The 27,335-nt window shown below is 38.5% G+C and overlaps 1 protein-coding gene across 3 annotated transcripts in view; it reads left to right on the top strand.

Moving 5' to 3' along the window:
• SUCLG2 (succinate-CoA ligase GDP-forming subunit beta) overlaps window positions 1–27,335 on the top strand; it is a 292,876-nt gene that overhangs the window by 119,673 nt on the left and 145,868 nt on the right. For all 3 annotated transcript variants that reach the window (XM_054480754.2, XM_054480755.2, XM_063661853.1), the window contains exons 3-6: window positions 16,326–16,425; window positions 17,290–17,380; window positions 24,835–24,987; window positions 27,140–27,229. In XM_054480754.2, the coding sequence (XP_054336729.1) occupies window positions 16,326–16,425; window positions 17,290–17,380; window positions 24,835–24,987; window positions 27,140–27,229 (434 nt within the window). The remainder of the gene's footprint in view (window positions 1–16,325; window positions 16,426–17,289; window positions 17,381–24,834; window positions 24,988–27,139; window positions 27,230–27,335) is intronic.

Raw genomic sequence — 27,335 nt, forward strand, 5'->3', positions numbered from 1 at the left:
ACAGATGCCTCCTGGATTCCTTTTTATGGCAACAACATCAAGCTGTTGTCTGGAATTCTGTATCTCTAGCATTTGGAATTATAGCAGATTTAAAGTATGGAATATGTGTTTCTTTGCAGGATGGGAGGAGGGGAGTGTATACTTTATTATTGTTGCTACTAAATAATGCTTAGTATGAATCTCACTGACCCCTTGAGGAACTTTTATAGGAGAGTTAGCTTACCTGGTAGGGGGCTGTTTTAAGAGGAACTTTTATAGGAGAGTTAGCTTACCTGGCCGGGGGCTGTTTTATCTGAGAGTTAGCTTACCTGGTTGGGAACTGTTTTAAGACTGGCATGATAAAATTATTAGAGCTCTTAAAAGTATTTGGGGTAAAATATCTAAATTTAACAAAGATGATCAATGTATTTTCTATTTATATGCTGTTCTTGAACATAGGGAAATGGGAAATAAACTTTAATCTGTAGAAGTTTTCTGAATATCTGAAATAGCAAATTTGAATGATTTATAGTGCGGGATCCTGGCATGATTTGCTGCTTTATTTGAAGTGGTGCTATAGTGATTTCTAATTTAAACAGCAAACCATGAAAGCCAAACAGAAATAAATGGAAAAGCAAAGTAGCCTTTTTTAGTTGTTTTTCCCTCCATGTCCTTGCTCTCCAGTCCCATCTTCCTAGAAGTCTCACAGCTCTTCTTCATGACATTGGCCAAGTACTCTTCTCTTTAGAGCTGTATTAGTCCATTCTCACACTGCTTCCCTGAGACTAGTAATTTATAAAGGAAAGAGGTTTAATTGACTCACAGTTCTGCGTGGCTGGGGAGGCCTCAGGAAACTTACAATCATGGTGGAAGGCAAAGGGGAAGCAAGGCACCTTCTTCACAAGCTGGGAGGAGAGAGAGAAAGAGAGTGAAGCGGGGAGTGCCACTTTTAAACCATCATATCTGTGAGAACTTACTCACTGTCATGAGAACAGCATGGAGGAAATCATCCCCATGATCCAATCACCTCCCACTAGGTCCCTCCCTCCACAATAGGGGATTACAATTTGAGATGACATTTGGGTGGGGACACAGAGTCAAACCATATCAATAGTTCTTACCTCTTTTGTCCTCCTCAGCTTTACTTGACACCATTTCCCCTTCCTAATTTGCTTCTTAATGCTTATTATAAATTAAAAATTTTCAGTAATTTGTTTGTGTCTATTTCTTCCAGTCAATTTTAAGTTTACGAAAGGCAATGACTGTGACATTTAAAAAAATTTTTGAATTCCCATAGAATAAGTAAGTGCTCACTAATATTTTAAAAGGGCAAAACATTTTCCTGCCACTCCCAATTTTCTTGTGTGACCCTTTAGGAGGTCATGTTATAAGGTATTCAGCCATGTGTCCTGAAGATATCTTCTAGAGGCTTCCTCAAATATAAACACCCCGACCCCATGTGGTAAAATGGTAAAGGCTGATACAGAAATGAGTATTTAAATATTCAAGACAAACTACTATGAATAACTGCCCACATTTAATCCACAGTTTTTAAACTCTTTTTATTTTTCTAACACATAATTGCAAAATAATTAAGTCAACATAGAAAAGATATAATGTTGTACCCATAATACTACTCCCTAGCCACTTAAGGTAACCTCAGTTAATAGTTTGGTTGTTTCTCATTTATTTATTTGTTTTTGAGACAGGGTCTCACTCTGTTGCCCACACTAGAGTGCAGTGACATAATCACGGCTCACTGCAGCCCCAACCTCCTGGGCTCAAGGGATCCTCCCACCTCAGCCTCCCGAGTAGCTTGGACTACAGGTGTGCCACTATGCCAGGCTAATTTTTGTATTTTTTTTATAGAGACAGGGTTTCATCATGTTTCCCAGGCTTGTCTCGAACTCCTGGGCTCAAGCAACCCACCTGTCTCAGCCTCCCAAATCAACCCACCTGCCTCGGCCTCACAAAGCGGCTTACGGGCATGAGCCACCACACCCAACCTTGGTTATTTAGATTTTATTACAACTATGTAACTATATACAAGTGTATTTTTTAAAAAATACTAGTCATTAAGGTCAGCTTAAAGCTTAGTTTGTGCATGGGCATTTTCTGACATTTATACTTAAAAATATAGTTAATTTATCCAGTAGTCATTCTGGAGCAGGTTGTTGAATTTCCATGTAGTTGTGCGATTTTGAGTGAGTTTCTTACTCCTGAGTTCTAATTTGATTGCACTGTGGTCTGAGAGACTGTTATGGTTTCCATTCTTTTGCATTTGCTGAGGAATGTTTTACTTCCAATTATGTGGTCAGTTTTGGAATAAGTACAATGTGGTGGTGAGAAGAATGTATATTCTGTTAATTTGGGGTGGAGAGTTCTGCAGATGTCTATTAGGTCTGCTTGGTCCAAAGCTGAGTTCAAGTCCTGAATATCCTTGTTAATTTTCTGTCTCATTGGCCTGTCTAATATTGACAGTGGGATGTTAAAGTCTCCCACTATTATTGTGTGGGAGTCCAAGTCTTTTTGTAGGTCTCTAAGAACTTGCTTTATGAATCTGAGTGCTCTTGTATTGGGTGCATATATATTTAGGATGGTTAGCTCTTCTTGTTGCATTGATCCCTTTATCATTATGTAATGCCCTTCTTTGTCTCTTTTGATCTTTGTTAGTTTAAAATCTGTTTAACCCGAGACTAGGATTGCAACCCCTGCTTTTGTTTGCTTTCCATTTGCTTGGTAAATATTCCTCCATCCCTTTATTTTGAGCCTATTTGCACGTGAGATGGGTCTCCTGAATACAGCACACTGATGGGTCTTGACTCTTTATCCAGTGTGCCAGCCTGTGTCTTTTAATTGGGGCATTTACCTCATTTACATTTAAGGTTAATATTGTTATGTGTGAGTTTGATCCTGTTGTTATGATGCTAGCTGGTTATTTTGCCCGTTAGTTGATGCAGTTTCTTCATAGTGTTGATGGTCTTTACAATTTGGTATGTTTTTCCAGTGGCTGATCCCGGTTTTTGCTTTCCATATTTAGTGCTTCCTTCAGGAGCTCTTGTAAGGCAGGCCTGGTGGTAACAAAATCTCTCAGCATTTGCTTCTCTGTAAAGGATTTTATTTCTTCATTTATGAAACTTAGTTTGGCTAGATATGAAATTCTGGTTTGAAAATTCTTCTCTTTAAGAATGTTGAGGGCCGGGCATGGTGGTTCACGCCTGTAATCCCAGCACTTTTGGGAGGCTGAGGTGGGTGGATCACCTGAGGTTGGGAGTTTGAGACCAGCCTGACCTACATGGAGAAACCCCATCTCTACTAAAAAATACAAAATTAGCCAGGCGTGGTGGTGCATTCCTGTAATCCAAGCTCAGCTACTTGGGAGGCTGAGGCAGGAGAATCGCTTGAACCCGGGAGGCGGAGGTTGTGGCAAGCGGAGATTGTGCCATTGCACTCCAGCCTGGGCAACAAGAGCAAAACTCCGTCTCAAAAAAAAAAAAAAGAATGTTGAACATTGGCCTCCCTCTGTTCTAGCTTACAGGGTTTCTGCAGAGAGATCCACTGATAGTCTGATGGGCTTCTCTTTGTGGGTAACCCAACCTTTCTCTCTGGCTGCCCTTAACATTTTTTCCTTCATTTGAACCTTGGTGAATCTGACAATTATGTGTCTTGGGGTTGCTCTTCTCAAGGAGTATCTTTGTGGTGTTCTCTGTATTTCTTGAATTTGAATTTTGGCCTGCCTTGCTAGGTTGGGGAAGTATTCCTGGATAATATCCTGAAGAGTGTTTTCCAACTTGGTTCCATTCTCCCTGTCAGTTTCAGGTACACCAATCAAATGTAGGTTTGATCTTTTTACGTAGTCCCATATTTTTTGGAGGCTTTGTTTGTTCCTTTTCACTCTTTTTTCTGTAATCTTCATTGAGTTGATCTTCAATCTCTGATATCCTTTCTTCCACTTGATCGATCTAGCTATTGATACTTGTGTGTCCTTCAGCTCCATTAGGTCATTTATGTTCTTCTCTAAACTGGTTTTTCTAGTTAACAATTCATCTAACCTTTTCTCAAGGTTCTTAGCTTCTTTGCACTGGGTTATAACATGCTTCTTTAGTTCAGAGGAGTTTGTTAATACCTACCTTCTGAAACCTACTTCTGTCAATTCGTCAAACTCATTCTTCATCCAATTTTGTTCCCTTGGTGGCAAGGAGTTGTGATCCTTTGGAGGAAAAGAGGTATTCTGGTTTTTGGAATTTTCAGCCTTTTTGTACTGGTTCTTCCTTATCTTCGTGGATTTATCTAACTTTGGTCTTTGATGTTGGTGACCTTTGGATGGGATTTCTGAGTGGATGTCCCTTTTGTTGATGTTTATATTATTCCTTTCTGTTTGTTAGTTTTTCTTCTAACAGTCAGTCCCCTCTGCTATGGTCTACAGTTCTGCTGGAATTTGCTGGCGGTCCACTCCAGAACCTGTTTGCCTGAGTATCCCTAGTGGAGGATGCAGAACAGCAAAGACTGCTCTGTGTTCCTTCCTCTGGAAGCTTTGTCCCAGAGGGGCACCCGCCAGATGCCAGCCGGAGCTCTCCTGTATGAGATGTCTGTCGACCCCTGCTGGAGGTGTCTCCCAGTAAGGGGGCACGGGGATCAGGGACCCACTAGAGGAGGCAGTCTGTCCCTTAGCAGAGCTCCAGCACTGTGCTGGGAGATCCACTGCTCTCTTCAGAGCCGGGAGGCAGGAACTTTTAAGTTTGCTGAAGCTGTGCCCACAGCCGCCCCTTCTGGCAGGTGCTCTATCCCAGGGAGATGGGAGTTTGATCTATAAGTCCCTGACTGCGGCTGCTGCCTTGCTTTCAGAGATGCCCTGCCCAGAGAGGAGGAATCTAGACAGGCAGTCTGGCTACAGTGACTTTGCCGCGCTGCGGTGGGCTCTGCCCAGTCAGAACTTCCAGGCAGCTTTGTTTATACTACTAGGGGAAAACCACCTACTCAAGCCTCAGTAATGGCAGATGCCCCTCCTCCCACCAAGCATCCCAGGTGGACTTCAGACTGATGTGCTGGCGGTGAGAGTTTCAAGCCAGTGGATAAATAAGTTCTTTGAAACCAATGAGAACAAAGACACAACGTACCAGAATTTCTGGGACACAGCAAAGGCAGTGAGTGTTTAGAGAGAAATTTATAGCACTAAATGCCCACAGGAGAAAGCAAGAAATAGCTAAAATCAACACCCTAACATCACAATTGAAAGAACTAGAGAAGCAAGAGCAAACAAATTCAAAAGCGAGCAGAAGACAAGAAATAACTAAGATCAGAGCAGAACTGAAGGAGGTGGAGACACAAAAAGCCCTTAAAAAAATCAATGAATCTGGGAGCTGTTTTTTTTTTGAAAAGGCTAACAAAATAGATAGTCCGCTAGCCAGACTAATAAAAAAAGAGAGAAGAATCAAATAGACACAATAAAAAATGATAAAGGGGATATCACCACTGATCCCACAGAAATACAAACTAAAGTCAGAGAATACTATAAACACCTCTGCACAAATAAACTAGAAAGTCTGGAAGAAATGGATGAATTCCTGGACACATACACCTTCCCATGACTAAACCAGGAAGAACTTGAATCCCTGAATAGACCAATAACAAGTTCTGAAATTGAGGCAGTAATTAATAGCCTACCAACCAAAAAAGCCTAGGACAAGATGGATTCACAGCTGACTTCTGCCAGAGGTACAAAGAGGAGCTGGTACCATTCCTTCTGAAACTATTCCAAACAATAGAAAAGGAGGGACTCGTCTCTAACTCATTTTATGAGGCCAGCATCATCCTGATACCAAAACCTGGCAGAGACACAACAAAAAAAGAAAATTTCAGGCCAACATCCCTGGTGAACATCGATGCTAAAATCCTCAATAAAATACTGGCAAACCGAATTCAGCAGCACAACAAAAAGCTTATCCACCACAATGAAGTAGGCTTCATCCCTGGGATGCCAAGCTGGTTCAACATACACAAATCAATTAACATAATCCATCACATAAACAGAACCAAAGACAAAAACCACATGATTACCTCAATAGATGCAGAAAAGGCCTTTGATAAAAATCAGCACCGCTTCATGCTAAAAACTCTCAATAAACTAGGTATTGATGGACCATATCTCAAAATAAGATCTGTTTATGAAAAACCCACAGCCAATATCATATTGAATGGGCAAAAGCAGGAAGCATTTCCTTTGAAAATTGGCACAAGACAAGGATGCCCTCTGTCACCATTCCTATTCAACATAGTATTAGAAGATGTGGCCAGGACAATCAGGCAAGAGAAGGAAATAAAGGGTATTCAAATAGGAAGAGAGGAAATCAGATTGTCTCTGTTTGCAGATGACATGATTGTATATTTAGAAAACCCCATCGTCTCCGCCCAAAATTCCCTTAAGCTGATAAGGAAATTCAGCGAAGTCTCAGGATACAAAGTCAATGTGCAAAAATCACAAGCATTCCTATACACCATTAATAGACAAACAAAGAGCCAAATCATGAGTGAACTCCCATTCACAATTGCTACAAACGGAATAAAATACCTAGACATACAACTACAAGGTTTGTGAAGGACCTCTTCAAGGAGGACTACAAACCACTGCTCAAGGAAATAAGAGAGGACACAAACAAATGGAAAAACATTCCATGCTCATGGATAGGAAGAATCAATATTGTGAAAATGGCCATACTGCCCAAAGTAATTTATAGATTGAATGCTATACCCATGAAGCTACCATTGACTTTCTTCAGAGAATTAGTAAAAACTACTTTAACTTTCATATGGAACCAAGAAAGGGCCCCTAAAACAAAGACAATCCTAAGCAAAAAGAATAAAGCTGGAGGCATCACTCTACCTGACTTCAAACTGCACTACAAGGCTACAGGAACCAAAACAGCATGGTACTGGTACTAAAACAGAGATATAGACCAACAGAGGCCTCAGAAATAACACCACACATCTACAACCATCTGATTTTTGACAAACCTGACAAATACAAGCAATGGGGAAAGGATTCCCTATTCCTAAATAGTGTTGGGAAAACTGGCTAGCCATATGCAAAAAACTGAAACTGGACCCCTTCCTTACGCCTTACACAAAAATTAACTCAAGATGGAGTAAAGACTTAAACATAAGACCTAAAACCATCAAAACCCTACAAGAAAACCTAGGTAATACCATTCAGGACATAGGCATGGGCAGAGACTTCATGACTAAAACACCAAAGCAATAGCAACAAAAGCCAAAATTGAAAAATGGGCTCTAATTAAACTAAAGAGCTTCTGCACAGCAAAAGAAAATACCATCCGAGTGAACAGGTAACCTACAGAATGGGAGAAAATTTTTGCAGTCTGTCCATCTGACAAAGGGCTAATATCCAGAATCTACAAGGAACTTAAACAAATTTACAAGAAAGAAGAAAACAAACCCATCAAAAAGTGGGTGAAGGATATGAACAGACACTTCTCAAAAGAAGATGTTCATGTGGCCAACAAACCTGAAAAAAAGCTTGTTATCATTGGTCTTTAGAGAAACGCAAATCAAAACCACAATGAGATATCATCTCATGCCAGTTAGAATGGCAATCATTAAAAAGTCAGGAAATAATAGATGCTGGAGAGGATGTGGAGAAATAGGAACACTTTTACACTGTTGGTGGGAGTGTATATTAGTTCAACCATTGTAGAAGACAGTGTGGCGATTCCTCAAGGATCTAGAACTAGAAATTGCTATTTGACCAAGCAATCCCATTACTGGGCGTATACCCAAAGGATTATAAATCATTCTACTATATAGACACATGCACATGTATGTTTATTTCGGCACTGTTCACAATAGCAAAGACTTGGAACCAACCCAAATGTCCATCAGTGATAGACTGAATAAAGAAAATGTGGCACATATACATCATGGAATACTATGCAGCCATAAAAAAGGATGAGTTCATGTCCTTTTCAGGGACGTGGATGAAGCTGGAAACAATCATTCTCAGCAAAGTAACACAGGAACAGAAAACCACACAGTGCATGTACTCACTCATAAGTGGGAGTTTAGCAATGAGAACACATGGACACAGGGAGGGGAACATCACACACTGGGGCCTGTCGGTGGGTTGGGGGTAGGGGAGGGTCTGAGAGGGGAACAGATTTAAGTAACAGAAATAACAGAAAATTAGGAGAAATATCTAAGGTAGATGACGGGTTGATGGGTGCAGCAAACCACCATTGCTCATGTATACCTATGTAACAAACCAGCAGGTTCTGCATATATATCCCAGAACATAAAGTATAATTTTAAAAAGTATACTTAATTATTGTTAATGACTGTACATATGGTGTTTTATTGTTTCATTATTTGGATACATAAAATTTATTTTCCCAATAGTGTCCAAATGTTGGTGGACATTTGGATTGTTTCTAGTTTTTTCACTATTATAACTACATTGCAATGAAAATCTTTAGTTCTCTTGTCAATTTTCATGGAAGTAGGATTGCGCTATCAAAGGATATTTTGTGAGCCCTAAGCAGATCGCCCTCCTAATTGCCTTCAAAGATTCCAGGTACTTTTTAACTGTTGTGCATTTTTAAGCTGTATGAAATAAGTTGCCCAGCCTGACTCCTTGATTTGCACGGACGGGGTTCAGGAGTCTGTGAGAGGGAGTTTGATTTCAGTCTGCATTGGCTGTCTAGAGAATGAGTTCCTCTAAAGAGCAAAACAGGTTGGAGAGGTGAAGGGTTCCTGATGGATGATGTGTCTGAATGAGAAGAAGACAACTGGGCAGCAGGGCTTGGTGATTTGCAGGCACAGAGGTCTCAGGTTTAGTGTGAAATGGTGCCTGATTGAGCCAGAGTCTTCCCTGGAGGGTGTTCATTTAGTCCATGCTGTTAAGGAAAAAACTGTTGCTAAGGGCTCAGCCACACAGCTTTAGTATACCCTCTGAAAGGACCTACTTGTGTGAAGGTGGAGGATTTTCCTCAGTTGTGGACAGGAATACCTAGAGAAAACTGGCAGGAGTATGGTCCAGAGACCATAGGCAGTGAATAATGGCAGTGAACAGACAGCAGGGCAAAGATTCTGGACAGTAGTTGTGATTGCCTATGAGGGTGCCTATAACCAGTGGAGGAGGGTCTGAGAGAGGAACAGATTTAAATAACAGAAAATAAGGAAAATACAGGATTTCTAAACAAGAAGGTGGATGATCTCTGAAATTAGTAATATTGCTATAAAAGTGAAACGAACATCTTTAAATATAGGTGCAGCCAGACAGTGTATATATTGCATACATTTTAAATTTCACGGTCATTCCAATTGGCTCTGAAAATGAAACCTTCATGAGTTTATGTTCCACCAGCAGGATATGAGTGTGTGCATACCAAGAGCTGTTCTGGCTGTTGCCACCTTTTGTTCTTCCCTTCCTCATCACTGGTTATGGTTGACGAGAGAATCCCCTTAATGTCAGGTAGCCTTCAATAATATGCAACTAAAGGAGAGGTGGATTCTCAAGCAACTCAGAAGCGTTTCAGAGCTGTTCATTTTGAACCTGCAACACTTGTGGGCTCTGCTGTCAGGTGTTTTAGCTATCAGGTGTGATGACTTGTACTGTGTCACCTTGTTTAGCTGGAACTACGTTTTCCAGAATCCCCTTCCCTGTATAGTTTTGGGTTCGAGTTGACTAAAAAAGGAGTTTGCACAGAATTTGTGATTACTCCCTGCAGTTCATTGTGATTAGGTAGTGACAGGCAGATGTGGAGATGTTAGCAAGAGGCTCCAGCCTTTCCTTGCTCTTCTCTGCATTGTGTCCAGCTGTTTGTCCCAAGTGCTGATCCTGCTGAGCGATATGGACCCAGGCCCATCATGAGATGCTTGGTGTCTTAGTCTGTTTAGTGTTGCTGTAAAAGAGTACCTGAGGACGGGTAATTTATTTATTTATTTTTAAATTTAATTTTGTTTTATTTTAAGTTCCAGGTAATGTATTGATAAGGGATCCTCTCCCATGACCCAAGCACCTCCCATTAGGCCTGTCCTCCAACACTGGAGGACAGATTTCAACGAGAGATTTTGTGGGGACAAGCATCCAAACTGTAGCACTTGGCAGCAAGTCCCAAGTCCTTTTCCCCAGCTCCTCCTTTGCCATCCACTTCTCCATCTGGAGGTGCTGATTCCTCTGCTTGGCTGGCTGGGGACTCCTAGGACCCTCCAACCTCACTTTTAGACCTGCCGTTTCTCAGCTCCTCTTGTAATTGTGCAATCTTTGATTCCTATAATAAATCCCTTGTCTATAAGTCATAGTAGTTCTGCCTCCTTAATTGAACCCTGGCTGACTCACATCTTTGGTTTGAAAATCAGGGGGAAACATGATTTTTTTATAGCTAGTTTTCCTTAACTTCCTTTAAATACATACACATAATACAGTAGAAATACTTTTGGCTTTCATAAATGCTTTTCATCTTCCATGACTGTTTCCAGCATCTCTTGAAATTACAAGTGTTACACAGGTATTTTTACTGTCAATGTATATCATAATAGGATTGCTTTGTCCTGTAATAAATCAGTAGAGATTTCTTCTGGAAGTTTGTTCTTTTGAAGAAACTTGTATTTTTCTGAAAAACTGTCATTTCTTCAAGTGGCTTCATTTGCATAAGATTTGTTTAATGTCCTATGGTTTCATTCTTACAATGTTAGAAATTCTTTAATTAGTTACAGGTGTTGAATGAGGACACACGGGCATTTTTTCTTTTTTGCCATCAGTGTTAGGGAGTTCTGTCCTAAGGCTTTTGTGTAGAAATATATCTTTTAATATAATTAATACAATGTAAGACTGACTTACTAGTATTAAACTACATGAAAAGAGCAAGATTGTATCTTTTACTGAGAATAGTAAGATATTACAACTGAATTGGGTTTTTCTAGAGGTAATTTTTATTTACCTTTAAAAATTTTATCACCAACAAAATGTGTATTAACGGTTATGAAAGCAATAAGTAAGATTAGTGACAAGATCAGAAGAGTAGCCTAATTTATATTACAGATTTTAATGTGGCCTATAATATAGTAATAAATATACAATATTTTTAAGAATATGGCAAATACGAAAAAACTGTGATTTAATAAACTTTAATTTAGGAATTTTTATAGGGACTAAAATTAAAATTATTCCATCGAAAGCATAAATACATTTTGTATTAAGATATTATCATTTTTAAATAATCAAACTCTTCAAAATGGCATTATCATGCCCCCACAGTATCCAAAGAAAGGATTTTTTTTCATAATATGGAATCATATTCAAAAGGAAATTTTAGAGTTAAAACTTATATGAAAGCCTTATCAGTTAAGGATTTCTTGATCTGAAATAATATCTCCCTGGATAACTTCCTATTTGTATCACAAAATCCTTGTCCTGGAGATGGTTCTATTTCTGTCCTGTACTTATATTTGAAAGTGGCTGTTTTAGACATATACGATTCACATCTCTGATGGGCAGCAGTCTACTGGAGAGCCATTATCTCCAGTCTCATTCAGTCAAATGATGTGACCAGCGGTGAAATGGATTATTCTAATATGCTATATGTTTGAAATTCTCTGTCCCAAATTTGAAAAGTCCGTGTCAGACATGTTGAAAGCTGAAATAATTATTTCAGTCTCAAAGATGCCTTTGGACATATGGAGAATTATTTACAGTATCATCTTATGCCCATTGACCCAGTTACAACTTGAGGAAATATGTGTCAGTCTATAGGTGATATCATAGTAATGATTGAAGATTGGTAACTCTCTATTTTTATGTTTGGGTTCTGAAGTCGTAATGCAAACATAGAAGTGAGCTCATTTCCTTTGGGAAATTGGCACCAAGGCCTCTAACTTATCTCTATATAATTGTATATTCTTTATTAAAGTTCATCTTTACACAGTATCTTTTGACTCTTCTCTTGCCTTCCACTTTCCCTTCTCCTTGCCTTCTGGTAATAGGTAAATCTGAAATTCTGAAATACAATATAACTTTCTCAATTAGGAATTCTATCAACTCTCATGAAAGGTGATTGCCATGCTACATACACAATGCAGTTGTGCTGAGAACTGGATATTCCAATTTTGCTCCAGTCAGTGAACCATAGAAATTAGTTTCCACAAGTCCAATATTATTGACTCTAAATAGATGATCATTGTAGTAGTCATCTCATTTCAGTATCAGTGATACATTTAGCATTTAGGAAAGTATTACATTTTAGGAAAGAGCAATGCTGAATAAAAACCAGCTCAGTAACACAAATAGTTGACTCATCACTGAACTGTTTTTAAAAAATAGTTGAAAATAACTTACTTTTGTCAATATATTTGATTAACATTTCAGACATTTACTATGATTCCTATTATGGCTCTGAAATATGTCTTGTGAGCATTACTTTGTGTAAATATGTTTTCAGAAAGCCATCTCTAAGAAAATTAAGTGAACCACATTTTACAAAGCTTGCTTAATTAAAAATGTGTATTCTATTTAGATAATGCTTTTCTTAATGAATCGATTTTTTCCCTTTAGATTTACTGCTTCCAAGAATGTTTATTATCTAGCATGTGACTATTGGGGATCTATAAAAATTGGTATAAAACTGTATTATAATTAGAATAACACTTGTGGTAAAGAATGAAACGAAAACATTTGTAAAAGCATTGTTATAATTCAGCTAATAGAGTAATAAAGACCACAGAGTGAGGTTTTGCTTAGACTTTTTAAATCGCTCTAAATATTGTTCTCTTAAGTGATATTGTGTTTGAGAGTCTTACATATTTATAAGTTTGTCAGATATATCTTACAGTGTTTTCTACTAAAATATATGTCAATTCTAATAAACTGGTTCCCATTAAACTGAGTGAAAACCTAGCCATGAGTACTGGTTATTTTCAGAAACTCACTAAGAAAGGAACAAAATTTAGTGAAGACGTTGCATACTTAGGCTACTGCATATAAAAATAGCAATTAAGAGCAAAGACTTTGGAGTTATCCAGACCCAAGTTATACCAACTCAGAGTCCAATAATATAATTATCAATGTCTAGGTTGTAGTCTACTTCTATATAAAATCTATTTTATGCCTGTAATCCTAGCACTTTGGGAGGCTGAGGTGGGCAGATTGCCTGAGCTCAGGAGTTTGAGACCAGCCGGAGCAACATGGGAAACCTCATCTCTGCTAAAAATACAAAAAATTAGCTGGGCATGGTGGCATGTGCCTGTAACCCCAGCTACTCGGAAGGCTGAGGCAGGAGAATCGCTTGAACCCGGGAGGCAGAGGTTGCAGTGAGCCAAGATCACACCACTGCACTCCAGCCTGGGTGACAAAGTGAGACTCTGTCTAAAACAAAAAACAACAAAAAAAACCCCAACACCTATTACGGTTATTTTTTTCCTCTGTCCTTTTAGCTTGTTTTTCTAAAGGATGGTTAAGTCATCTTATTCAGACAAAAATTGCATTTCATATATGGGATTTTTTTTTCTTTTCTAATACTGTTCAGGATTGGGGCAAGAGGCAATGTTAAATAAAAACAGAAATTTGAGTTTTGGGAGAGATCAGATCTTTAAATAAATAGAAACAGTGACATTTAGTACATGTGAATCAATTTGGTAAATACTGAATGAAGAGACGAGTTACTGTTGAGTGGGATTTAGACATCTTAATTTTCAGCACCTTGAGTAAATAAGCCTTGAATTAAATTACTTCATGAGAGTTTTTCTCAAGATGAGAAAAACTTGCTTTACTTTGGGCTGCTGACTTGCTGACTTACTATATTGATTTAGCACTTGAGATGTAATCAAAAGAGATGATTTTAGTGAACTCATTTTTGGCCTGGGGTGTATGTTGCAGATGTGCGTAGGTTGTTGTCTTTCTCTATTTGTCCTGATCTATGGTTTCAGAGTCTGAACTGGTTGCTTGTTTTACCAACTGTTTTGCATGGAATCCTTTTGACTGGAGGTCAAATAGCAACACGTTTAATTGACAACATTTCATTGAGGATACAACTCTTTCTGTGTCTTGATGGTTAGTGACTAAAGCTGATCTAATCAAGCCTATGTAGTGCCAATTAACAGTGCCCAATTAGGTATTCTCTCTGGCTTTCAAGTTTTGCTGCTGGAGAGCTCAGAGAGGAAAGCATCTCTTCAGGATGACAAGGATATGAAAAATGATAATGGCAATGGAATGCCAGTTATTTTAAAGAATTTGAAGTGATCACAATTAAAAATTTGAGTAGACAGCAAAAAGTATTTTTTCCACTTGATGTCTTCGAAAGAAAAATAGGAAATGTCTTCCTGTGTGCCATTTTTTCTTAATTGCTGAAAATTATTATAATGATGATAGCTATCATATTTTGACTTTAAAAAAATGTGCCAGGCACTTTACTGTATTTCATTTATTTTTCACATCATCCTTACACTGTAAACTTCTTTAATATGACTGATTTACAGAAGGGCATGCTACTTTTACCTTTCTAAATCTCAGTTGTTTCTTCTCTACAAAGAAAGTGATAGGTGGAGTTGGAGATTTTAACCAGGTCTGTTTAACTCCAATATCCTTGCTCTTACTACTGTTCTTGCAGTATGGTAAATATGCAATGTATTCATTTTACTTGGTTGCTTTCCTTGTGAGTTTCTGACAATTAATTTATCTTCTACTCAGCTTGATGGAAACCAGTTTATTATAAGACAGGGCTTGACCGATGTTGTGATGGTTCGTATCCAGGGCAGAAATTATTGCTAGAGGGTACGCAGGACAGCATTCTAAGAAAGAACTGTGTTTGCTTCTGAGAAAAAGGTGGGCTTCAGCTTTCTGAGTGTAAGCAAATATAGGAGACAAGAAGACTAACCAATGAAGACAGTGAAGGAGCCTCAATGGTGTGACATTGGCTGGCCAAATGCTTTCTGTAAAATACTTCTGTAGCTCCCCATTGCCTTGATGATAAAACCTTCCACAGCTCTTTCCGTTTGAACCTTTACCTGCTTGCCTATGAGTACCAATGATGATGACAGTGACAGTAATAGCTGAAATAACCAAACTTAATGGAGCGCTTGTTAGTTTTTTGGTTTAGCCATCTCTGTAATGATCCCTTTCATTCTTTACAATATACAAAGGTAATAAATGAACTAACTGGTTGAGGCAATAGTTTTTAATTAATCACGAGTTTTCAGGCTCTGGAATAAAGCGTTCATGTGTGTTCATTTAATTTTTAAAACAACCCTCCTCATCATTTCACAGTTGAATAAACCAAGTTCCAGAGACATTAAGTAACTTGCCTAATGTCACACAGCTGGGTGAGGGATGAAGGCCAGATTGAAACCTGGGTTTGCAGATTCTAAATCTGGTATACTGAACCAGAATACTCTCATGGCCTTATAGGGGATCAGTTGGGTTCTGTCATTTTAAATAAATATGTCTCACAAACAGGATATCAGCTGTGGTCTGCAGATTTGTGCTCTTTGGTTTATTAAACATTTGATTTGGAGGCAGTTTTTTGTTTTTGTTTTTGTTTTTGTTTTGTTTTGTTTTGGTGGTTGAGGAAGGGAGCTACCCTGTTTGCTAAAGGCCCCATTTGTCACTGGGCTACTTCATGCACCCAACTTCCCTGCAAGGGAAGATATTTGTGTTAATAAGTCTTGTCTAAAAAGTCAAGATTAGAGAGTTCTTTCATTCGTGGAGTGTGATGAGAAATAAAGATTCCACAACCACTTTCCCCCAGGATATTTTGTTACCTTGCCAATAATTTTAAAATATTGCTTACTTTTAGTTTTAATCCATTTCCTCCTCCCTTGCCCAACTCTATCAATATATAGAACAACTGCTCAGAAAACTGTTGGTTTCCAATAATGCAGTTATTAACTGTGACCTTTGTGTCTTGTCTTTAAACCTTCCCCCACATAATCCAGTCTTCCCTTTGACATCTCTGATGGTTATCTCCTCTTACTGGCCGACTGGTGCCTCTGCCACATGGGAGTGCCATTACACAGTAAAATTAATACCTCCTTCCAGGATTTATTTAGCTTCTTCTGACACACTCAAAAGAGCAAGGGAACACATGTCTTGCTTTCCCTTGGGAAGGTCAAGTATTAGATGATTAAACTGGTAGGAAGCATTTGAATATCCTCAGTAAACAAGCTTTGTATTTAGGCACATAGATGTTTTTTTGAAGTTCTTCATTGCATTTATTTTCAAAGTTAGTTTGAGAGAGCTTTTACCAGTTACTTGGAAGTTATGTGCCATTATTGCTTTCCTTATTGCTTAAAAAACAAGAAAATAATTTAAAATCAGCTACCAACTCTGGATTTTTCTTTTTCAGATGCAAAAGAAATTGTTTTAAAAGCCCAGATCTTAGCTGGAGGAAGAGGAAAAGGTGTCTTCAATAGTGGTTTGAAAGGAGGTGTTCATTTAACAAAAGAGTAAGTCTGGAGGTTGTTATTCCTTGTCTTTTGGCCAAGCAGTTATGGAAGATCTTGCTCAAGATTGAAAGGCACACTGAGGATGGTTGTGGTGGGGTAGGAGTGGGCCAAAGCAACTAGAAGAAACTGAAATCATAGGTAGAGGGCTCTGGCAGTGCCCTAGTTTTCCTTCTGCTCCCACAAAATGATTTTTCTTACTAATTGGTGAAAACTTGACAGTCCTTCTGTCCTGGACAATCAATGATTCATCATAAATGTTGGAAATGATACCACTTCCAACTGAAATGCTACTTCCATAATGTCACTCCTCTATTCAAGAACCTGCAGGGACTCCCCATTACCAGTGGCATCTGGGGTACCTCCCCTCTGATAGTCCAAGCCTTCCTTTATTTGAGCCTGTCTTTTCAACTTCATCTCCTGCATCTCCTAGCACTGAACACTTTCCTCTCCTCCCTGTTCCTGTCACACACCTTTTTACTATTTACTTTGATCTTTACCCTCTTCCTTTCCCTCTCATTGTTCAATATCTCCCCAGTTTTCCACTGTCGGATCGTCAGTCAACCCTTATCTGAATCTGGTGTGCATTTCAGCATTCTCTCTTTACTATGACTGTAACTTTTTTGGGCGAAGAGGTCACAAAGCATCTTTTGTTTCATTTATTCATTCATGAACTCATTTTTATTTTGCTCTCAGTGAGCCTCTAGTACAGTGCTAAACACGCAGCACATAAGCAGAAAGATCCATGGATTTTGTGAGGGTGAAGGTGAACCCTTTGCAGTGTAGACATGAGGCTCTGTGTAAGGACTCTGCTTTAAATGATTTTCAACAAACATTCATTTTCTGCTTGTTTTCTCTTTCTCTTAGCCCTAATGTTGTGGGACAGCTGGCTAAACAGATGATTGGGTACAATCTAGCGACAAAACAAACTCCAAAAGAAGGTGTGAAAGTTAACAAGGTAATATGGATACTTTGGGTCATTTTCTATATATGTGTTAAAAAATAGAAAAGAAAACCATCCTTTAGTTTTTGACAGAATCTGATGAAGTACTGCTCTTTGGCAGTGTGCCATTTTATTTTTTAAAGCTCATCTAATCTGTTTAGTAAGTAGTATGTCTTGGAGGAGAAATAAAAAGGGCTCTATGATAGTAATATTATTTATTATCATTAGCATTTAGCAAAAGTGGGTGAGGGTGAGTGACCGAGCAATGGCTTTCCCTCTGAGAACACAGATGCATTCTGTTTAGTTGAGAAGCGCTTGCTGTGACAGCCTTATACTCAGTAAGGGACATTTGCTGCTCCCACACAGTGGCCCTCAACCCCAGGCGTGTCTGTCAGAATTACCTATTGTGGTTGTTTTTCTAAATGCCCCATTCCTTATTTTAGGATGACTATAATTTTGAGCCATTTTTATTGCTGGGGGTATATTGCATTAGGAAGGTCAGCTGAAGTACCCAAGTATGTATAGCATGTGGACACACACCCCTCATCCACACATAGAAAATAAAGCCCAGAGGAAAGTGGCCTGCCTCAGTCATGAAATAGTGAGTGGTAGAGCTGAGACCAGAACCTAACTCTCCCTCCTGCCAATCTCCCTTTCACCATCCCTTTTGTGTATCCAGACACTAGAACTGGCTACCTGGGTTGCAGAGTCCAGTGCAAAATAAAAAGGCAGGGACCCGTGTTAAAATTTCAAGACAGCTATAGCTAAACATTAAATCCCTTTACAACTACACAGATCACATGTGTCAGCCCTGAAAGGCATCCGTGGTTAGAAGGTCCTGTCCTAACAGTGAATTAGGGTCCCGCATTTTGGGGTGGCAGCTGTCTACTCTGTTGACAAAGCATTGCAGATCAGTGGTCTCTACCAGTGCACCGTGCTGCAGGACACTGCAGTGGTAACATCCTGTTTTTACTTTTCAGGGAGAGTTTTGTGGAAAACTCTTAAGTTGTTATATTTATCAGTATTTAGTTCCATTTTCTTTTGTTAATTTTTGTGGGTACATAGTAGGTGTATATATTTATAAGGTACATGAGATGTTTTGATATAGGCATACAATGTGTAATAATCCCGTTACAGTCCTTTTTCTTGCTATGTAGCAATGTATGATATGGATGTACCTACCACAGTTTGTTTAACCATCATCTGTTGAAAGACATCTGGGTTGGTTCGTTTTTGGCTATTACAAATAAAGCCACTCTAGACATTCATGAACAGGTTTTTGGTATAAATATAAATCTTCATTTTGGGGGATAATTGTTGGGTTATGTGGAAGTTGTATAATTAGTTTTTTTAAGAAACTGATGAATGTTTTCCAGCATAGCTGTTCCATTTTACATTGCCATCAGCAATGTGTAAGTGGTCAGAGTTCTCCACATTCTAGCCCGCATTTAGTGGCGGTGGTATTATTTTAGCCATTCTTATGGGTGTGTAGTGATATTTCATTGTGATTTTAATTTGCATTTCCCTAATGGCTAAAGATGTTGAACATCTTTTCATGTGCTTATTTGCCATCTGTAGATTGTGATTGGTGAATTGTCTGTATATGGATGCTGTGGTCTGAATGTTCCCTCCAAAATGCATGTTGAAATTTAATCCCCATTGTGGTTTGCATTAAGAGGTAGAGGCTTTTGGGAAGTGATTAGTCATGAAGGCTCTGCCCTCATGAATGGATTAGTGCAGGCTTGTCTAACCCACGTCCCACAGGCCACAGGCATCTGAGGATAGCTTTGAAAGTGGCCCAAGACAAATTTGTAACCTTTCTTAAACATTATGAGATTTTTTTTGCAATTTTAGTTTCTTAGCTCAGCTATCGTTAGTGTTAGTGTATTTTATGTGCAGCCCAAGACAAACCTTCTTATTCCATTGTGGCCCAGGGAAGCCAAAATATTGGGCATCCCTGGTAGTGCTTTATAAAAGGGCTAAAGGGAACTAGCTTAGACCTGTTTTGCATTTCACTTTCTGCCATGTGAGGATGAAGCAAGAAAGGCCATATCACTAAATGGCAGTGCACTGATCTTGGACTTCCCAGCCTCCAGAACTGTGAAACAATACATTTTTGTCCTTTATAAATGACCAAATCTCAGGTATTTTGTAACAGCAGCATGAAGAGACAAAGCAAATTTCTTTTGGCCATTTTCTAATTAGATTATGTTTTTACTATTGGGTTTTGAGTTATCCTAGGTACTAGTCCACTGTTAGATATGTGCTCTGTAAGTATTATCTGTTACACTATATAACATATATATTCATTTTTTCAACAGGGTCATTTGCAGGGCAAAAGTGTTTAATTTTGATTAAGTCCAATACATCAATATTTCCTTTATGGATTATACCTTTTTAGTATCAGATCTAAGTCCTCTTTACCTTGCCCTACATAATAAAAATGTTCTCATATTTTTTCTAGATGTTTTATAGTTTTATGTTTTATATTTAGGTTTCTGATCCATTTTGAGTTAACTTTTGAATAAGTTGTGAGACGTACGTCAAAGTTATTTTTTAAGGGACAAAAGAGCTATGATATTCAATTGCTCCTGCACCATTTTTTGAAAAGACTTATCTTTTTTCCATTGAATTGCTTTTACATCTTTGTCAAAATTCAGCTGGGCATATTTCTTTGGGTCTGTTTTGGGGTTCTCTGTTTTGTTCCATTGATCTTTGTGGCTGTCCCTCCACCAGTACCACAGAGTGTTAATTACTGTATTTATATAAATCCTGAAATTGAGTAGAATAACTTGTCACTTTATTCTTCTTTTCCAAAACAGTTTTACCTGTTCTAGTTCCTATGCCTTTTTATGTACAATCTAGAACAATTTTATCTTTATGAAAAAATCTTGCTGAGATTTTGATAGGAATTTTATTAAACCTGTACATGAATTTGGTGGGAATTGGTTTTTTGGTTTTTTGTTATGTTAAGCCTTGCAACCCATGAATATATGTCTCTCCTTTTTTTAGGTTTCCTTTGATTTATTTAATCAGCATTGTATTGTTTTCAGCATATACATTTGGTATATGTTTTGTCAGACTTACACATACATTGTTCTCTTTTAAAGCAATTACAGGTGGCATTGGATTATTAATTTCAGTGTCCAATATGCTCATTGTTAGTTGGTGTTGATTTCTTTTTAAATGCTTGGTGAAGTTCCCTAGTGAAACCATGTGAGCCTGGAGATTTCTTTGTCTGTGCCTGTTAATGTTTTTGGGTTGCTGGCTTCTCTAGCACCCAGCACCCTGCCTGAGATTTATGAGGCCAAAGAAAACACAGGAAACTCACTACCATGCACTTCCTTGGACCTCAAGCTCCCTAGCTAGTCTCCCTTCTTCTCTATAACTTTCAGAGTCACCTTAAGTTTTATGTATATATATGTCCAAGGTTTTTATTTGTACTTAGCGGGAAGAATAGGGAAAAATATGTCTATTCCATCTTCTCAAAAGTAGAAGTCCCCAGATTATAGAACCTTTTGATTCTAAATTTATTTGAGAAGCTATTTAAACACATACACACATTTATACACATCAGATATTTGTTTTCTAAGTCTGTGCCAATGTATTATGTGTTCCTGGGGTTAGTACTAGGGCCTGTGAGACAGTGCTATTCATCATGTGGTCCAGGATTCAGTACCAATAGTGGTTACTGCTCTGTAATCAATTTAAAATTCGGGAATGTACTTTTAATCTTCTCTGTTCATGGGTGTGTTACAAATAGTTTGTACGCTAGCACTCACCTCCTGACCACAATTCCAGTAGCATGATATTTTTAAGAAAACAGATTCAGTGGTAGATAGGTCAAAGAATGTTAAAAAGCTTTCTATACTGGTGGACTCCACAAAGACGATGTGTCAACATATTCTTTGTGTAACTCACAGGTGAAGCTCTTTTGAAATGTTTCTAATGGAGTTGCTCAGGGATGAGTGTTTGTGGATTCCATTTAGATTTCTCTATAACACTTCCTAAAATACTCTGTCATCCTCGGTCATTTGGAAGGCATGATGATGTCAACAAACTGGTCTTTGTTGTATAAAATTTCTTGAATTATCTCTTGATAATTATCATTTTCCTGGTGACATTTTCTTAAAGAGTCATACATTATTCCTATGAAGCAAGAGCTGTTTCAGACAACAGCTGGGCTTCACAAATAGAAATTTGGTGGGATACAGAGCACATCTGTCAACATTTTTGAAGATTAAGAATAGGACTCTTGAATGACACTTATCCTAAAAAGTTATAATTTTGTGTTGCCTCTAAGAATAACTACTGAAAGTCATTAGGGATTATTCACTAAACTAACTCTGCATTAGAAAATGAACAGTATTATGCCAGTAGACCTGAAAGCATATACCAAACACACTCCTCATTTTGTATTTTGTGCCAATCAAATTTCTTAAAACAGCTTTCTCTTCTAGAGAAAGTTTTAGAAGAAATGATTATCTTAATTTCTTAAAATGTTTATATTAATGTTGATGCTTAGAAAGGCAGACTTTATGTTATTTCTATAAACGACAAGTTGTTACTGTATTTTATAAGGAAAGAATAGGCCTAAGTATTTTTGCTTCAAATATTGTGCTACCCCTCAATCAGAAATTCTGAAAGAATTGACGGTTTCAAGCAACCTGAAGACTGAGAGAATTAGGTACTGACTGATGGTTTGACCTTCATTGTTGATGAGAACAACCAACTTGAAATCAGAATGGTTCTGTGCTAATTCTAACACCGTGTGCTGAGAAATAGTTTTTATATACTTACGAACTTCCATTTCTGATAAATCAATATGAAGACCTATATATTTTATTTTTAACTAATGGTAAATTCAACAAAAGTTTGAAAAAGGGGAGTTCTGTATTCATTCCATTACAGCTTTTTAGATCATCATATATTTATCCCATTTCATGTGACCTAAAACTTCAGTGTTTTTGTGGTATCTGAGTAGTTAAAATCTAATGCTACTTAATCTGTAACTTTTTTTTGTGGAACCCATCACTAAACCACTTGTAAGAAAAGCAACGTGGCCGGGCGTGGTGGCTCACACTTGTAGTCCGAGCACTTTGGAGGCCGAGGCGGGCGAATCACGAGGTCAGGAGATTGAGACCACGGTGAAATCCCGTCTCTACTAAAAATACAAAAAATTAGGCCAAGCGCAGTGGCTCATGCCTGTAATCCCAGCACTTCGGCAGGCCGAGGCGGGTGGATCACGAGGTCAGGAGATCGAGACCATCCTGGCTAACATGGTGAAACCCCGTCTCCACTAAAAAATACAAAAAAATTAGCCGAGTGTGGTGGCGGGCACCTGTAGTCCCAGCTACTCGGGAGGCTGAGGCAGGAGAATGGCATGAACCCGGGAGGCAGAGTTTGCAGTGAGCCGAGATTGCGCCGCTACGCTCCAGCCTGGGCAACAGAGCGAGACTCTGTCTCAACAAAAAAAAAGAAAAGCAATGTTAGTGCTTTCATTGTTTTCACATCTATTACTGATTATTTATGGGATTGTTTTTATATTCTTTAAACATCCAAGACATCTTTCACTGTTCTTGTTAGGTGTGTAAGTTGGAACAACCTCTCTCAAGCACTTTGACAGTACTTATCAACATTTTAAATATTCACAGTTTAAAACCTAGACATTTCACTTTTAGGATACTTATCTACAGGGATACTAAAAGAAATGAACAAAGATATATGTACAAAAATACTCACTAAGGTAGCATTTTAGGAAAATTGCAGTTCATGTAAATGTCTGTCAGCAGGCCAGGCACCATGACTCGTGCCTGTAATCCCAACACTTTGGGAGTCTGAGGCGAGTGTATTGCTTGAGTCCAGGAGTTTGAGACCAGCCTGGGCAACCTAGCAAGACCCCATCTCTACAAAAAATAAAACAAAAATTAAGTGGCTACGGAGTCACATGCCTGTAGTTTCGGCTACTCAGGAGGTTCGTTTGAACCTGGGAGGTCAAGGCTGCAGTGAGCCACGATTGTGCCATTGCACTCCAGCCTGAGAGCAGCACAGCAAGACCATCTCAAAATGAATAAATAAATAAATGCAGGAACATGGTTAAATAAATATTGTCATATAAATACCATGTAATCACAATGAAGAGAGAAGACCTTAGAAAGATATTTAAGTTGTAGTATTAAGATTTTAAAAAATAGTCCAGGCGTGGTGGCTTACGTCTGTAATCCCAGCAGTTTGGGAGGCCGAGGCAGGTAGATACTTCAGGTCAGCAGTTCAAGACCAGCCTGGCCAACATGGTGAATCCCCATCTCTACTAAAACTACAAAAATTAGCCAGGCATGGTGGCAGGCACCTGTAAGCCCAGCTACTCGGGAGGCTGAGGCATGAGAATCGCTTGAACATGGGAGGCAGAGGTTGCAGGGAGGTGGAGGTTGTAGGGAGCTGAGATCGTGCCACTGTACTACAGAGTGAGACTCTGTCTTTAAAAAACAAACAAAAAAAAAGATTAAAAAAAAGAAAGGCATCCTGTTGTGTATAATGTGCTTCCACATGTGGGATGATTCCATTACTGCAATGCTTGCAGATACATAGAAAAGGAGTAGAATGTTAGCAGTGGTTTTTCCTGGTGGGGCTGTTACTTGCAGTTCAAGTCCTACAGAGCAAAAGGACACCTGGCTGAGGCAGTGAGTCCCCATTCAGTCGTGGAATTGAATGACATTCTTCCATCCCACTTGTCCCTTACCTAGTCATGGTCCTGGCAAATGACCACATATTCCCAGAGGAAGGGGTGCCTTTTTCTAGTTATCACAGAGGTTCCTGGTAGGCTCATATCTGCCCTGACTTCTGGGGCCCAAGTGTTTGTTTGAGGTAGAGCTGTGCAGCAGGGAGCTGCTTTCGCTTTCTCATTTATATATTTTTGGTATCGTTTACATTATTTTTGAACAAGCAAATATTCTTTTTATAAATTAAAAGGAAGTATAAAATGAAATAAAATATAGTGATCGAAGAGACAGAAATATACAAACATATGAAGCATCAGACATACTGTAAAAGAATCCGTCTGTGGCAATCATACCTGGTTTTCCACCAGTGAAATCTGAGAAAAGTCAGTGTAGTAATATATATATGTACTGTTAATATCCCAAATTAAAATAACAGCCACTTCTCTAGGGTATTTCTTAAGTGACACAGTTTCTTGAGGAAGGACAAAAAAGAAGATTAAAGTGGGAAGGTTCCTTGAGGCAAACCAAATACCTGTCACTCGAACAAGTTAATGGGATCAAAATTAAGGAGGTGAAAATGGGCATTGTGCGCACCATGAGAGCAGAACTCTCAAAGCTCTGCAAACTCACTCCCTGGGCTTTAAGAGCCTGAAAATGAAGCCATTTGATTCGTGTAGCAAGTTTGTGTAGATTTCCAAGTAGAGATCAGCTTAATGCTGAATTAATTTGACTTTCCCATTAATGCGTTAGGTGATGGTTGCTGAAGCTTTGGATATTTCCAGAGAAACCTACCTGGCAATTCTGATGGACCGGTCCTGCAATGGCCCCGTGCTGGTGGGCAGCCCCCAGGGGGGCGTTGACATTGAAGAGGTGGCTGCTTCAAACCCAGAGCTCATTTTTAAGGTATGTTTAAATTCCGGGCTATCTGCTATTAATTGATTATTATTGTAGAAGCTGTTAAATATTTAATGTGGAGTCTAAGGCCAGGAGCAGTAAATCTGTCTCTACAAGTTAAGGTAAGATGTTGAGCCCTTTTTCTTTCTGGGTATCCAGTTGATAGTTGGGTGGACTCAAGGTATTCAGTGTTCAAGGACTTTATCTTTGCTTTTCCCACCCTTCCTTCTTTACTTCTTCCTATCTTTTCTTTCTTCCTGATTCCTTTCCATCCAGTCTTCCTCAAGAATTAACCAATGGGAGAGGACTGCTATATTTTCATTTCTTATGGTTAACTCTCTTTCATTTAATATTATATATGATCTAGAAATTCTCTCCTAGGAGATGAATGAATTCTCTTTTAGCAGATGTGAACTAGAAACTTTCTTGAGTTCTCTCAGTACTGTTGATGTAAACTAGAATCTTTATGAAGTCCAGATTCTGTCGGTTTTTTTCAATCCTTGAAATCTTGACTCATTTATTGATATTAAGATTAGTTTCAAGTCAGAGATCTGAGGTCAAATTTAATCAGAGCGCAAGTTTCTCAAAGTCTCCAAACCTCATTTTTAAATCAGTAAAATTAACATGGGGTGATTGCTGCCCTGTGGGATTATAAGGATTAAATGAGGTGATGTGTAAAATGTGCTTCTCAACCTACCTCAGCTATAAGGAGAAAAACATAAGTTTTCAGAGCTAAAATTCAAGTTTTTAATCTGGGTTCTTGGGGTCAAAATTACATTAAAATTTTCCACCAGAAACATTCATTATTTCTTTTAGGAAATGATTTTTTGTTTCCCTTTGAAAAGGGGAGATTTTATTTCTTAAATCTCTTTGTCTAAATAATGGACAATAAACACCCACTTAGCATCCTCAACAGGTTCTTGGAAACTGCGACTTGAATGGAAACGATGTATAAGGAAACCAGTGTTACCATACATAGGCTAATTGATATAAACAAGAGTTAAGTTCCTATGGCATATTTCTGCTCACAAAACATCACCCAACTCCTAAATAAAGACCAACACACTTCTAATGTTACACATTAAAATAAATGGAGCTATATATACGTTTCAGAAAGATTTCATAAAAACAAGTAAGATAATTATTTATCCAGTTACTCCAGCTTAGGGTCTCTGATGGCTGGAGCACAGGGTGCAGGGTAAGAACCTACCCTGGATGGGACACCATCCTATTGCAGAGCACACTCACACACCACACCCACACCCACACCCACTCAGACTGGGACTGTGTATACATGCCAGTTGACCTAACATGTATAGATTTGGGATGTGGGAGAAAACCAGGAGACCCAGAGAAAACCTACTCAGACAAGAGGGGAATGTTTAGACTACACAGAGACGGTGGCCTTGGCTGGGAATTGATTTTTTTTTTTTCTCAACCTTATAACAAAACGACCTTGAATGAAGTAACGTTATTTGAAGACCTGCTGTACTCATACTTCAGTGATTGGTTTTAAAATATTTTCACTAATGTTATATAATAAGTTAATTACCTTGGAAACTGAATTGAGACTTTATATGCAGACTTACTACTAACACCTAGCTGTTTTCAAAGTTCACATTATTTAAAGCAGGCCATTCCATTTGTTAAGAGGATGCATGAAATAATGTATAATGACAGTGCTCGGTGTCTTTGAGACAATATCATTTTGTAGAGCTAAGGTAACAGTAATAATTATCATCAATAGAGTGTTTAAATCATAAGGTAGTATTTAACCTATCTATGACAGGCTTTAAACTTAACTAATAGTAGGCAGGAAAACCTTACTTTGGAAGCCTTCCAAAAGATGTCATAAAAATTAACTGACTAAATATTCGTCAGTGCCATCTGTATAGTAATTAAAAGTGAAAACTGGCATCAGATTTTCTTGTCAGCATGCCACCATGAAGAATTATATAGTTTTTGGAAGGGCTGTTTTATAGATGGTCTGCTAATTAAAACATACCCTACAGGCATCTGCGGTAGCCCTGCTCAGAGATCTCTGGATAGGTGCCACACTTCAATTACTCATTTGCAAATAAATACTAAGCATTTTCTTTTGAGGTTGTAAATCTTCTCAGTTGACTGTCTGAATTTTGTTTATTTGGTTTATTTTTACTAGGAGCAAATTGACATTTTTGAAGGAATCAAGGACAGCCAAGCTCAGCGGATGGCAGAAAATCTAGGCTTCGTTGGGCCTTTGAAAAGCCAGGTATATAAGCCATTGGGGGATGGTGTGTCTGACTTGTTTCAGAAAACATTTGGGAACTTGCTTAATTGCTCTAGTGTTTGCGATTACCAGGGAACAGGATTATCTG

This window comes from Pongo pygmaeus, chromosome 2 (genome assembly GCF_028885625.2).
Source record: "Pongo pygmaeus isolate AG05252 chromosome 2, NHGRI_mPonPyg2-v2.0_pri, whole genome shotgun sequence".
NCBI classification, from domain to species: domain Eukaryota; kingdom Metazoa; phylum Chordata; class Mammalia; order Primates; family Hominidae; genus Pongo; species Pongo pygmaeus.